Below are 13,669 nucleotides of genomic sequence, written 5' to 3' on the forward strand. Positions count from 1 at the left end.
TTCACAAAGAAGAGACAGTAGAAATAGTCGATTGGTCGAACAGACTATCGAGTATTGCTGAAAAAAGATGCACTATCAAAGCTTTTCATCCTGCATCCATCAGGACAGCTCACAAGAAAATACCAAGAGTATAGAGAACAACAATTTATACTGCATGAGAAGACAATGCTGATTGTCTGGCAAGTAGACTCTGATTGTTCCAGGCGTTGGCATGGAGTAGGCACCAGTGAACAGTTAACTGCCAAAGTTAACTGCCAACGCTTGTGTAAAATAACCCTGATTGTGCTGAGAATTACACTGAAAACCGAGGATTATCAGTGTGGCTTACTTGTGCGTGCTAGAAGTGACGTATATCCATACACACCGGGGCCTGGCATTGTCAGGCAGAAGCATTTTGGGCCTTTTTCAATGAAACGAAAGCTTGGGGTGAGCCATTCCCTGGATCATTCCCCATGGCAATGCCTTAACTAATGAGTGTAACTGCCCGGTTTGAATTTGAACAAAAGCTTGTTGTTCCCTTTACTGTTGTTATTTTCTTTCGAGCTGTCCCGATGTGTACAAGACACAAGACTTTGATTTTTGTTGATTTGATTTGATTTATTACTGTCACATGTATTAACATACAGTGAAAAGTATTGTTTCTTGCGCACTATAGAAAGCATAACGTTCATAGAGAAGGAAAGGAGAGAGTGCAGAATGCAGTGTTACAGTCATAGCTAGGGTGTAGAGAAAGATCAACTTAATGTGAGGTAGCTCCATTCAAAAGTCTGACAGCAGCAGGGAAGAAGCTGTTCTTGAGACGGTTGGTACGTGACCTCAGACTTTTGTATCTTTTTCCCGAAGGAAGATGGTGGAAGAGAGAATGTCCAGGGTGTGTGGGGTCCTTAATTATGCTGGCTGCTTTGCTGAGGCAGCGCGAAGTGTAGACAGAGTCAATGAATGGGAGGCTGGTTTGTGTGATGGACTGGGCTACATTCATGACCTTTTGTAGTTCTGTGTGGTCTTGAGCAGAGCAGGAGCCATACCAAGCTGTGATAGAACCAGAAAGAATGCTTTCTATGGTGCATCTATATTAAAGTTGGCGAGAGTCGTAGCGGACATGCCAAATTTCCTTAAGTCTTCTGAGAAAGTAGAGGCGTTGGTGGGCTTTCTTAACTATAGTGTCGGCATGGGGGGACCAGGACAGGTTGTTGGTGATCTGGACACCTAAAAACTTGAAGCTCTCGACCCTTTCTACTTCATCCCTATTGATGTCGACAGGGGCATGTTCTCCTTTACGCTTCCTGAAGCCAATGACAACCTCCTTCGTTTTGTTGACATTAAGGGAAAGATTATTGTTGCCGCACCAGTTACCAGATTCTCTATCTCATTCCTGTACTTTGTCTCGTTATTGTTTGCGATCCAACCCACTACGGTGGTGTCATCAACAAACCTGAAAATCGAATTGGAGGGGAATTTGGCCGCACAGGTGTATAAGGAGTATAGTAGGGGGCTGAGAACACAGCCTTGTGGGGCACCGGTGTTGAGGATGATCGTGGAGGAGGTGTTGTTGCCTATCCTTACTGATTGTGGTCTGTGAGTTAGGAAGCTCAGGATCCAGTCACAGAGGGAGGAGCCAAGCCCCAGGCCACGGAGTTTGGAGATGGGTTTTGTAGGACTAACGGTGTTGAAGGCTGAGCTGTAGTCAATAAATAGGAGTCTGACATAGGTGTCCTTGTTTTCCAGGTGTTCCAGGGTTATCCATGCTCCAACAGGTCTCACTGCTCTTCTACACTGATTAATAACTCTTCCTTCTTAGAGAAACCCCTGTTGAATCTCCGCTTAGCCTTTCTGCATTTTAACATTCCTCTTGTTTTCTGATTTATTTTTTCCCCATCCAGGATTACCCCAAGCTCAGTCAGTCCTACTACTCCTTGTTAGAAGTTCTCACCCAGGACCACATGAATTTTATTGCCAGCCTGGAACCTCATGTTATCATGTACATTCTCTCCTCCATTTCAGAAGGTCTTACTGCACTGGGTAAGTCATCACACAGTAAGGAGTAGAGTAATGATGAAGATTTTCTTTTTAACCCGACTTTGTGTTTAATCACCAAGCCAAAATGAATGGGAATTGGGCGTAGATAGGTTCGTGTTCACACAAGAGTAAGTGCGCACCATCTTGTCCCATCTCTCACTGGCCATTTCATAGACATAGAACATAGAACAGTACAGCACAGAACAGGCCCTTCGGCCCACGATGTTGTGCCGAGCTTTATCTGAAACCAAGATCAAGCTATCCCACTCCCTATCATCCTGGTGTGCTCCATGTGCCTATCCAATAACCGCTTAAATGTTCCTAAAGTGTCTGACTCCACTATCACTGCAGGCAGTCCATTCCACACCGCAACCACTCTCTGCGTAAAGAACCTACCTCTGATATCCTTCCTATATCTCCCACCATGAACCCTATAGTTATGCCCCCTTGTAATAGCTCCATCCACCCGAGGAAATAGTCTCTGAACTATCTATCCCCTTCATCATTTTATAAACCTCTATTAAGTCTCCCCTCAGCCTCCGCCGCTCCAGAGAGAACAGTCCTAGCTCCCTCAACCTTTCCCCATAAGACCTACCCTCCAAACCAGGCAGCATCCTGGTAAATCTCCTCTGCACTCTTTCCAGCGCTTCCACATCCTTCTTATAGTGAGGTGACCAGAACTGCACACAATATTCCAAATGTGGTCTCACCAAGGTCCTGTACAGTTGCAGCATAACCCCACGGCTCTTAAACTCCAACCCCCTGTTAATAAAAGCTAACACACTATAGGCCTTCTTCACAGCTCTATCCACTTGAGTGGCAACCTTCAGAGATCTGTGGATATGGACCCCAAGATCTCTCTGTTCCTCCACAGTCTTCAGAACCCTACCTTTGACCCTGTAATCCACATTTAAATTAGTCCTACCAAAATGAATCACCTCACATTTATCAGGGTTAAACTCCATTTGCCATTTTTCAGCCCAGCTTTGCATCCTATCTATGTCTCTTTGCAGCCTACAACAGCCCTCCACCTCATCCACTACTCCACCAATCTTGGTGCCATCAGCAAATTTACTGATCCACCCTTCAGCCCCCTCCTCTAAGTCATTAATAAAAATCACAAAGAGCAGAGGACCAAGCACTGATCCCTGTGGCATTCCGCTAGCAACCTGCCTCCAGTCCGAAAATTTTCCATCCACCACCACCCTCTGTCTTCGATCAGATAGCCAGTTACCTATCCAATCGGCCAACTTTCCCTCTATCCCACACCTCCTCACTTTCATCATAAGCCGACCATGGGGGACCTTATCAAACGCCTTACTAAAATCCATGTATATGACATCAACTGCCCTACCTTCATCAACACACTTAGTTGCCTCCTCAAAAAATTCAATCAAATTTGTGAGGCACGACTTGCCCTTCACGAATCCGTGTTGACTATCCCGGATTAATCCGCATCTTTCTAAATGGTCGTAAATCCCATCCCTAAGGACCTTTTCCATCAATTTACCAACCACCAAAGTAAGACTAACTGGTCTATAACTACCAGGGTCATTTCTATTCACTTTCTTAAACAGAGGAACAACATTCGCCACTCTCCAGTCCTCTGGCACCATCCCTGTGGACAGCGAGGACCCAAAGATCAAAGCCAAAGGCTCTGCAATCTCATCCCTTGCCTCCCAAAGAATCCTCGGATATATTTCATCAGGCCCAGGGGACTTATCGACCTTCAGTTTATTCAAAACTGCCAGTACATCCTCCCTCCAAACAACTATTTCCTCCAGCCTATTAGCCTGTAACACCTTCTCTTCCTCAAAAACATGGCCCCTCTCCTTGGTGAACAGTTTCGAGAGTTTAGCAGTCAGGTGAACTAAAGTATTGGGACCTCCCCCAGGACTGACAATTTCAGCTCTTCACATCTGGCAGTCGGCCCCGCGTAGCTCTGGTACCGTGGCCTGAACTCACTTATCTCTGTTTGAATGTTGTGGGCCTGGAAAGGGCTGTTTCGATTCTTCTCCTTCACAGCAGGAGAAATCAGACGTGTTAATGCAACTTAGAGTTTAGCACAAATTAATGGGAAGGTGGACTTGAATTAACAATGTCTTCATGACTAGATGTACAAACTGTATTTAGTTTGGTTGGTTGAGTGTTCAGTAATAGCCTGGGCACCAGGGAGAGCTCTGCTTTTCCCCCAACAGTGCTATGGGACGTGCCTTGTTTCCGTTCTGAAAGATGGCTCCTCAGACAGTGCAGCACTCCCCCAGTTCTGGCACTGAGACTTTCAGCTTAGACTCTGTCTTCAGTCTCTGAAGTGAAACTTAAACCTTCTGACTAAAGACAAAAGAACTACCCACTGAGCCTCAGCGGACAGTGTGGGGATGAAGGATGGAAAATAGTGAAGAATGTGTGTCCACCAGGTTAATGTGCTGTGCCCGTTGTGTGAGTGAAGCGTTGGCATTCTTTCACGTCGGTGTGCTCGCTGGCAGCAACGCCCTTGACCAGCAGTGAACCAGAGAGCCAAACGTTTGAGTCTCTCCCATTCAGAACACTGTCTGTCCCTCAGCAAGTCCCCACCTCTGCCTCCTCATTGCGACATGTGGAAACTGATCCCTCGTGGCCCCCAGGATGACGCTTCAGGGGAATTTGGAGGTGGTTTGGCCCAGACACGTTGCCCGCTGGCCCAGACACGTTGCCCGCTGGCCCAGACACGTTGCCCGCTGGCCCAGACACGTTGCCCGCTGGCCCAGACACGTTGCCCGCTGGCCCAGACACGTTGCCCGCTGGCCCAGACACGTTGCCCGTTGGCCCAGACACGTTGCCCGCTGGCCCAGACACGTTGCCCGTTGGCCCAGACACGTTGCCTGCTGGCCCAGACACGTTGCCTGCTGGCCCAGACACGTTGCCTGCTGGCCCAGACACGTTGCCCGCTGGCCCAGACACGTTGCCCGCTGGCCCAGACACGTTGCCCGCTGGCCCAGACACGTTGCCCGCTGGCCCAGACACGTTGCCCGCTGGCCCAGACACGTTGCCCGCTGGCCCAGACACGTTGCCCGCTGGCCCAGACACGTTGCCCGCTGGCCCAGACACGTTGCCCGCTGGCCCAGACACGTTGCCCGCTGGCCCAGACACGTTGCCTGCTGGCCCAGACACGTTGCCCACTGGCCCATTGGTATGTGAATCCACCCTGGCTCTCACCAAACTCCCAGCTACCAGCACATAGCTGCACTGCCTTGTGGATACTGCGAAAGAGTTGATGGTTAAGGGAGTCAACCTGAACAATTCTGGAGTGGAGCCCAAGGCGGACTGATGTCCCCTTTCCGGCTGCAGCCCTGCCACCAAGCCAGGGCCAAACACAAAGCTTTGCATCCCTTTGACTCAACCAGGAAGGTTGAGAAGGGGACCCTGACGTTTGGAGCCCAGGGCCTCCATACATTTTGCCTTTGCTTGTTCCCTGGGGAGCCCCGTCCAGTTCCACTGCAGAAGGTTAACAGAGGCGACAGGTTTAACCGCAGTGGTGTAAATCATCGTCGTATGAGCTGGAAGGAAGTCAGTGTGAAGATGAGGTGAAAGGGAATCTGGCCGTGACGTTTGTGGCTGTTCTGTTTTCAGACACAATGGTTTGTACAGGGTGCTGCTCAAGTCTGGACCACATTGTAACATACCTCTTCAAGCAGCTATCTCGCAGCACCAAGAAACGAACAACACCGCTGTCCCAAGAGAGTGACCGCTTCCTACACATCATGCAGCAACACCCTGAAATGATTCAACAGGTGAGTCCCAGCAGAGGCTGAAAAACCTAACAAAGGGTCCACTCATCCCCTCACGACCTTGCCCCCTCCCCATTTCTGTATCTCTTCCAGCACTAGACCCCCCGCTACCCACTCCCAAGCTCCTGGGGTTCCTCCAGTTCCAACTTCTTGTGTATCCCTGATTTTAATCTTTCCAGTAAGAGTTTTAACAACACCAGGTTCAAGTCCAACAGGTTTATTTGGTAGCAAATGCCATTAGCTTTCAGAGCGCTGCTCCTTCGTCAGGTGGAGTGGAAATCTGCTCACAAGGTCTGCTCATGGAGATCTTCACTCCACCTGACGAAGGGGCAGCGCTCCGAAAGCTAGTGGCTTTTGCTACCAAATAAACCTGTTGGACTTTAACCTGGTGTTGTTAAAACTCTTACTGTGTTTACCCCAGTCCAACGCCGGCATCTCCACATCATGACTTTAATCTTCCCACCTTTGGCAGTCTTGCTTTCAGCTATCTAGGCCCCAACCCTTGGAAATACTTCCCTAAAACCTGTCTGCCTCTCTCGCTGTCTTCAAAGTTGCCTCCTGAACCAAGCATTTGGCCAACTACTCGACTAAGTATTCTGTGGTCCAGTGTCAAATCACGTTTGATAATGTTGGTGTGAAATGCCTGGGGACATTTTACTGTGTTAAACGTACAGTATAAACGTACATTCTAGTTGGTTGATTCCTCTTACAGCAGCTCTCAAGAAATGTGGAGTGAAATGCTTTCAGGTAGCACTGGTTACGGAGTGTCGCTATGAGGTTTAGCGACTAAATTCATCCTGTCTCTTCTAGACTTGGCACAGGCAACAGCAGATCATTCTCGCTGCTCACACAGCGGTATGGTGGCACAGTGGTTAGCACTGCCACCTCACAGCACCAGGGACCTGGGTTCAATTCCCGGCTAGGGTCACTGTCTGTGTGGAGTCTACACATTCTCCCGAAAAGCAAATTACTGCGGATGTTGGAATGTGAAACCAAAAGAGAAAATGCAGGAAAATCTCAGCAGGTCTGGCAGCATCTGTCAGGAGAGAAAAGAGCTGTCGTTTCGAGTCCAGGTGACCTGGCTTTGACAAAGGGTCGTCTGGACTCGAAACGTCAGCTCTTTTCTCTCCTTCCAGACGCTGCCAGACCTGCTAGGATTTTCCAGCATTTTCTCTTTTGGCTACACATTCTCCCCGTGTCTGCGTGGGTTTCCTCCGGGTGCTCCGGTTTCCTCCCACAGCCCGAAAGATGTGCTGGTTAGGGTGCGTCAGCCAGGCTAAATTCTCCTTCAGTGTACCCGAACAGGTGCCGGAGTGTGGTGACGAGGGGATTTTCACAGTAACTTTATTGCAGTGTTAATGTAAGCCTTACTTGTGACACTAATAAATAAACTTTAATTTTACTTATATCGCTCTGGTCAATCGGGGAACAGATGTAACTGCTTGGAAATATCATGCTCTTGATCAAAGATTTCGTCCTCTCTACATGAAAAGATTGCTGAGTGTTTGTAACAATATGTGATGGGCACAATGCTGACTCCAAAACATCAAGATTACAGAAATAAATCAGAGTCAGCAACAAGGAAACAGAATTTACAAAACAGGAAGTAGAACTGAATGATGAAAGGTGGTGGATTGGAGAAATGCACTGGTTCCCCATTGGTCAGTGTTCAGAGCACTGCTCTTTTGAGACATTCCATATATCGGCATGTTGTCATCGTGGTTAGCATTGCTGCCAGAGACCCAGGTTCAATTCCGGGTAATTGTCTGTGCAGTCGAGTGGTATAGTGGTTAACACCGCTGCCTCACAGCACCAGGGGACCCAGGTTCGATTCCCGGCTTGGATGACTGTCTGTGTGGAGTTTGCACGTTCTCCCCGTGTCTGCGTGGGTTTCCTCCGGGTGCTCCGGTTTCCTTCCACACTCCAAAGATGTGCGGGTTAGGTTGATTGGCCAAGCTAAGTTGCCCCTTAGTGTCAGGAGGACTAGCTAGGGTAAATATGTGGGGTTATGGGGATAGGGCCTGGGTGGGATTGTGGTCGGTGCACGCTCGATGGGCCAAATGGCCTCCTTCTGCACTGTCGAGATTCTATGTTCAGCTCATCAGTGTTTACAGGATAATATGAAACAGAAATATTGGTAACAGTGATTCTAATTGAGGGTGGCACGGTGGCACAGTGGTTAGCACTGCTGCCTCACAGCACCAGGGTTCAGGGTTTAATTCCCGGCTTGGGTCACTGTCAGTGTGGAGTTTGCACATTCTCCCTGTGTCTGCGTGGGTTTCCTCCAGCTGCTCCGGTTTCCTTCCACAGACATGCCGATTAGGGTACATTGACCCGAACAGGCGCCGGAGTGTGGCGACTAGGGGAATTTCACAGTAACTTCATTGCAGTGTTAATGTAAGCCTTACTTGTGACTTTATTAAGATTTAATAAATAACTTTATTAAAAGTTATTTAATAAAGTAACTTTTATTAAAGTTTATTAAAACTTTAATAAACTTTGAATAAATTTGACTGGAGCAGAGACGAATCCGGCAAGTATGAGGCATGTGAAGATTAATGCAGAGAAGTGTGAAGTTCTTCCTATTCTGCAGGTAGGTGGAGGAGAGACGATATGAACTGAATGGTACAATGGGAAAGAGGGCTCAGGAATAGGAAGCCCGGGTTGAGTGCACACAAGGTACGTTGAGAGGGCTGGGAAAGAAGCAAATGGGATTTTTGGTCTCACTAACAGATAAAGAATAAAAATGCAAACGTTATTCCCAAACCTTCCGAAATCACTTGTTCAGCTTCAGCTGAGAATTGTGTCCAATTTCTATGGGGAAAGAGCGAAGGGAAGGAATGAGATTAATATGGATAGCTCGAGCAAAGAGCTAGTACAGACATGATGGACTGAATGGCCTCTTTCAGTGATGTATGATTCTGAGGGTGTGTGGTGACTTAGTACTTTATGAATTCCCAGTGCTTCTTTAAGCTGCTTTCTGAATTAATGTTGCTGTGTCTGAACATTTTTCCAGTTCTTTACAGTTCTTTTTTTTGTACAGATGCTGTCCACAGTCCTGAACATTATTATTTTTGAAGACTGCAGGAATCAGTGGTCCATGTCTCGCCCATTGCTTGGATTAATTCTCCTGAACGAAAAGGTGAGCTGTGAGGCCATTACATTTCTGAGCTTAGGCACCAAGCTCCAGTCGGTGTGGACAAAGCTGAGAGTTACATTGGATCGACACTTTACCTCACTTCAAATCCTCCGACAAGACGAGGGAAATGAAGAAGAAAGGTTACATTTCTGCTGTTCCAAACGACCTGACAGCCAACTGCTGGCTCTCTGAAGGGTTTTGTCGGCAAGCACAAGAGTCGATATTTACGCAGCAGCAGTAACTGAAAGAGCGGGTCATCCTGTTTGGAGCTGGGACACTCTCCACACCACTGGGCGATGTCCCTGCTCTTCAGGCATCCACTGGAACCGGCAGACAGGGCCTTGGTTTAATGACCCATCTTAAAGCCACCCCCCCTCCCCCAGCGGTGAACACAAGTCACTCCACTCCAACCTGTTTCACCCAGCCCCCAACTTTCTTACTCTGATTCAGGCACAGTGTCAGGGGTCAGCTGTTAATGCCGCCAGATGTTGCTGTGCTGGAGTTGGTTCGATGCTGTGACGGAGAGCCATGTGGAGTCACTGCTTTTTATGCAGCTGTGTGAAAGTTGCTGTGCCTGAGATTTGCCCCAAGTGCATGCCGTGCTTAGGCAGCCATTCGTTCTGCCACACATGCGGATTTTGTCCTTTAACACCAGTTTACTAGACTCTGCCAAACCCTCCGTCACCAGTTTCCTTCAGTGCTATCCAAAGCACCCTCTCTGGCCCCTGCTAAATGTTGATTTGTTTATAAGCAGGACTGTGTCCATCAGTCTTACAGTCTGCCACGTCGAGTGGCCAGATTATGGCACGTGGTTCCTTGGTATGGAATCTCAGCTTGAAGTCACACTGCTCAGCGTTGCACTGGGAGTGAGGCTAGGTTACATACTGAAGTCCTGGAGCGGGTCTTGAACTCACAATCTAGTGACTCAGAGCGCAGGGTGCAGTCTGCAAAAGCTGGGAGATGGTAGCCAGCAAATCCCATCAAAGGATTGCCTCTTGTCTGTAAGTGGGGGTCAATGATACTCATCTTTCTCCTGACTTGTTTGTTTGTTCCTCACCCACCTCCCAACAGTATTTTGCTGACTTGAGGAACAGCATCGTGAACAGCCAGCCTCCAGAGAAACAGCAAGCCATGCATCTCTGCTTCGAGAACCTGATGGAAGGCATTGAGCGCAACTTACTGACCAAGAACAGAGACAGGTCAGCACTTGGTAATCAGGACGGTGTGTGCTGTGGGGTGTGAACTGAAACAAGGGAGGGTGTCGCTTGTAATTACAAAGATTGCAAATGTGCTTGGCATGCCAAGCAAGTGTCCAATGTCGAGAAGGTAACACGTTTTCTGTCTCCAGCTCCATCAATTTGCTTGAATCCTTTCTTGTTTATCAGACATTGTATTTGACAGGATGTCAGAGGCTTAGGGAGGTTCTCGAGATGGTACGTGGGATCATAGAATCCCTCCAGTGCAGAAGGAGGCCATTCGGCCCATCGAGTCTGCACCGACCACAATCCCACCCAGGCCCTATCCCCGTAACCCCACATATTTACTCTAGCTAGTCCCCCTGACACTAAGGGGAAATTTATTATGGCCAGTCCACCTAACCCACACATCTTTGGACTGTGGGAGTACCCGGAGGAAACCCATGCAGACATGGGGAGAACGAGCAAACTCTGCACAGTCGCCTGAGGCCGCAATTATGAAGAGACTTTGGGAAACTGGAGTTCCATTTTGTCCAGAGAAATTAGTCAGTGGTCAGTAAATCAGAAGGAATGTAACAGGCAGATCGAGCCAATGTCCTCCTTCATTGCAGCAGACAGGGACAGAGACTAGGTATTTGTGGTGAGTGGCTTACAGACATACTCCCCAAATCCTCTCCAGCACCTTGATCAGTAAAGCTCCAGCATCAGGCTTCCACCATTTCAACATTCACTGCCTCCATCACCGGCTCGCAATGGCAGCAGTGTGTGTGTCTGCAAGGGGCACTACAACAACCTGCTGACACTCTTTCCATAACCTCTTCCAAACTTCTGACCTGTGCCAGCTGGAAAGGCAAGAGCAGCAGGTCCGTTAGAAGACCCAATATTGCAACTCCTCCTTTGCCCCAGTGTCAAAATCCTAGAACCTACAGTCTAACAGTTTAATAACACCGTCACTTCACAGAGTGCGACGGTTGACGGACCTGGCATGGACTGTCTGAACTGGTGGCAGAAGCAGATTCCATAATAAATTTGAAGGGGAGATTTAATCTCTACTAAAAACTGTTATGACTCCAGGAAAAAAACAGGAAACTGGGATTAATTAGATGGCTTTTTCAGAGAACCAACACATTTCCATGATCGATCGAATGACCTCTTCCTCTGCTCCTGCGACCTGCCAACTTCTCAAAGGGAGCATGAGATCAGCCAGATTCACTTACAATGCCAAAATCCCAAAAATCATAGTCTTGTGATCTGCTCAGAAACTGACAAATGTCAGGAGCTGGGGGCGATGAACTGTGGTATGTGCTTGGACAGAGTTCTTACCTGTGTCAGGTGTTGAGAGGGCGATATGGGGTATGGGGCGGCACGGTGGCACAGTAGTTAGTACTGCTGCCTCACAGCGCCAGGGACCCGGGTTCGATTCCCAGCTTGGGTCACTGTATGTGTGGAGTTTGCACATTCTCCCCGTGTCTGCGTGGGTTTCCTCCGGTTTCCTCCCACAGTCTGAAAGACGTGCTGATTAGGTGCATTGACCCAAAAAGGCGCTGGAGTGTGGCGACTAGGGGAATTTCACAGTAACTTCATTGCGGTGTGAATGTAAACCTTTCTTGTGACTAATAAATAAACGTTTAATCAAAGAAGTATGTTAACCTGCTGTTTTTCTCAATTGCCAGATTTACGCAGAATCTCTCGGTGTTCCGTAGAGAAGTGAACGACTCGATGAAGAACTCGACGTATGGTGTCAACAGCAGTGACATGATGAGCTGACATCTGCCTGGATCTCACCTCCCACGTGGTTGGAAGGGGGTCAAGGAGGGAGGGACGTGCATCTGTGATGTTACACGGAAGGGTGGGTAGTGGGGGTGGAGGGAAGAGGCAGAGTTCAGTCGGACAGCTCCCAGGGGTCGCAGGTACAAGAGCAGTGCCCCCCACCCCACCCCACCCCCCCCTCCTCAATTCCCCATGGCATCGGACTGCAGGACTGGTCACTGTCCCTCCCTTGGAAAACAAAATCTTGGCAGCGAGGGCCTTGGTGCTCTTGCCCCCTCATCTGCCTTGTATAAACTTGTACATTTTTTTTTTCTTAAGACATTTTGAACAATGTTTATATGAAATGAATTAAAAGAGAGAGAAACGAAAGAGTTGTGATTGAAATTTTTAGAGTTGGGAGTGTGATGTTGAGAGACTTGGATGATGTAAGGTAGTTGAGGTGGAATGCGTGTGGGAGTTCAGTTAGGTACAGAGCTCCCGATAATCTCAAAGCAGGACTTATAAACTATACGAACAATGACAGAAACTTACCAACTAACGCGGAATTAGCTCCAGGTACCAATTGTCCATCATATTTTTTCACCAATTGTTCGAGTAGTGATTAGGGAATTTGTGTAGAAGAGGTAACAGGAACTGTTGCTGCTAATTATGTGTTGAGCACAGCTCATTTATATTCACCAAGGAACAGAAAACAATGGATTATATATTTTTATTGTTCCTTTCCACTCAATGTTCTGACTAAACACATTTCCAAATCACTGTGTGATCAGGTAGGTTGGTATGTAAGAATGTTTGCTGCATCCAGTGTAAGCATTGTGACTGCGAATAAACTCTTCATGGTTTGTACTGAAAGGAGTCTCCCGTTGGTTCAAGTGTGCCGAGAGCAAGCTCTCCCCCGGTTCTTCCCCCGCCCGCCCCTCTTCCCCCCCGCCCCGCCCCTCTTCCCCCCCGCCCCGCCCCTCTTCCCCCCCGCCCCGCCCCTCTTCCCCCCCGCCCCGCCCCTCTTCCCCCCGCCCCGCCCCTCTTCTCCGCCCCTTTTCCCCCCACCCCCCATTCCCCCACCCCCCATTCCCCCCCACTCCCCCCCCATTCCCCCCCTGCCCCCATTCCCCCCCTGCCCCCATTCCCCCCCTGCCCCCATTCCCCCCCTGCCCCCATTCCCCCCCCCGCCCCCCATTCCCCCCCCCGCCCCCCATTCCCCCCCCCCGCCCCCCATTCCCCCCCCCCGCCCCCCATTCCCCCCCCCGCCCCCCATTCCCCCCCCCGCCCCCCATTCCCCCCCCCGCCCCCCATTCCCCCCCCGCCCCCCATTCCCCCCCCGCCCCCCATTCCCCCCCCCGCCCCCCATTCCCCCCCCAGCCCCCCATTCCCCCCCCAGCCCCCCAATCCCCCCCCAGCCCCCCCACTCCCCCCCATTCCCCCCCCTGCCCCCATTCCCCCCCCTGCCCCCATTCCCCCCCGCCCCCCATTCCCCCCCGCCCCCCATTCCCCCCCCCGCCCCCCATTCCCCCCCCCGCCCCCCATTCCCCCCCCCGCCCCCCATTCCCCCCCGCCCCCCATTCCCCCCCCGCCCCCCATTCCCCCCCCGCCCCCCATTCCCCCCCGCCCCCCATTCCCCCCCGCCCCCCATTCCGCCCCCCATTCCGCCCCCCATTCCCCCCCCCGCCCCCCATTCCCCCCCCCGCCCCCTCCATTCCCCCCCCCGCCCCCCATCCCCCCCCCATTCCCCCCCGCCCCCCATTCCTTCCCCCCCGCCCCCCATTCCTTCCCCCCCCGCCCCC

General features: G+C 50.2%; 1 protein-coding gene across 3 annotated transcripts in view; it reads left to right on the forward strand.

Moving 5' to 3' along the window:
- The window catches only part of xpo7 (exportin 7), a 134,651-nt gene extending 122,394 nt beyond the window's left edge, over positions 1-12,257 (forward strand). For 2 of the 3 annotated variants that reach the window (XM_078239647.1, XM_078239649.1), the window contains 5 exons: positions 1,881-2,019; positions 5,626-5,786; positions 8,827-8,925; positions 9,994-10,121; positions 11,792-12,257. In XM_078239647.1, coding sequence (XP_078095773.1) covers positions 1,881-2,019; positions 5,626-5,786; positions 8,827-8,925; positions 9,994-10,121; positions 11,792-11,885 — 621 coding nt within the window. In that variant the 3' untranslated portion in view covers positions 11,886-12,257. Of the gene's footprint in view, positions 1-1,880; positions 2,020-5,625; positions 5,787-8,826; positions 8,926-9,993; positions 10,133-11,791 lie in introns of all 3 variants that reach the window. The other variant, XM_078239648.1, reaches the window with a different exon arrangement.
- The last annotated feature ends 1,412 nt before the right edge of the window (positions 12,258-13,669 follow it).

This window comes from Mustelus asterias, chromosome 22 (assembly GCF_964213995.1).
Source record: "Mustelus asterias chromosome 22, sMusAst1.hap1.1, whole genome shotgun sequence".
Classification (NCBI taxonomy): Eukaryota; Metazoa; Chordata; class Chondrichthyes; order Carcharhiniformes; family Triakidae; genus Mustelus; species Mustelus asterias.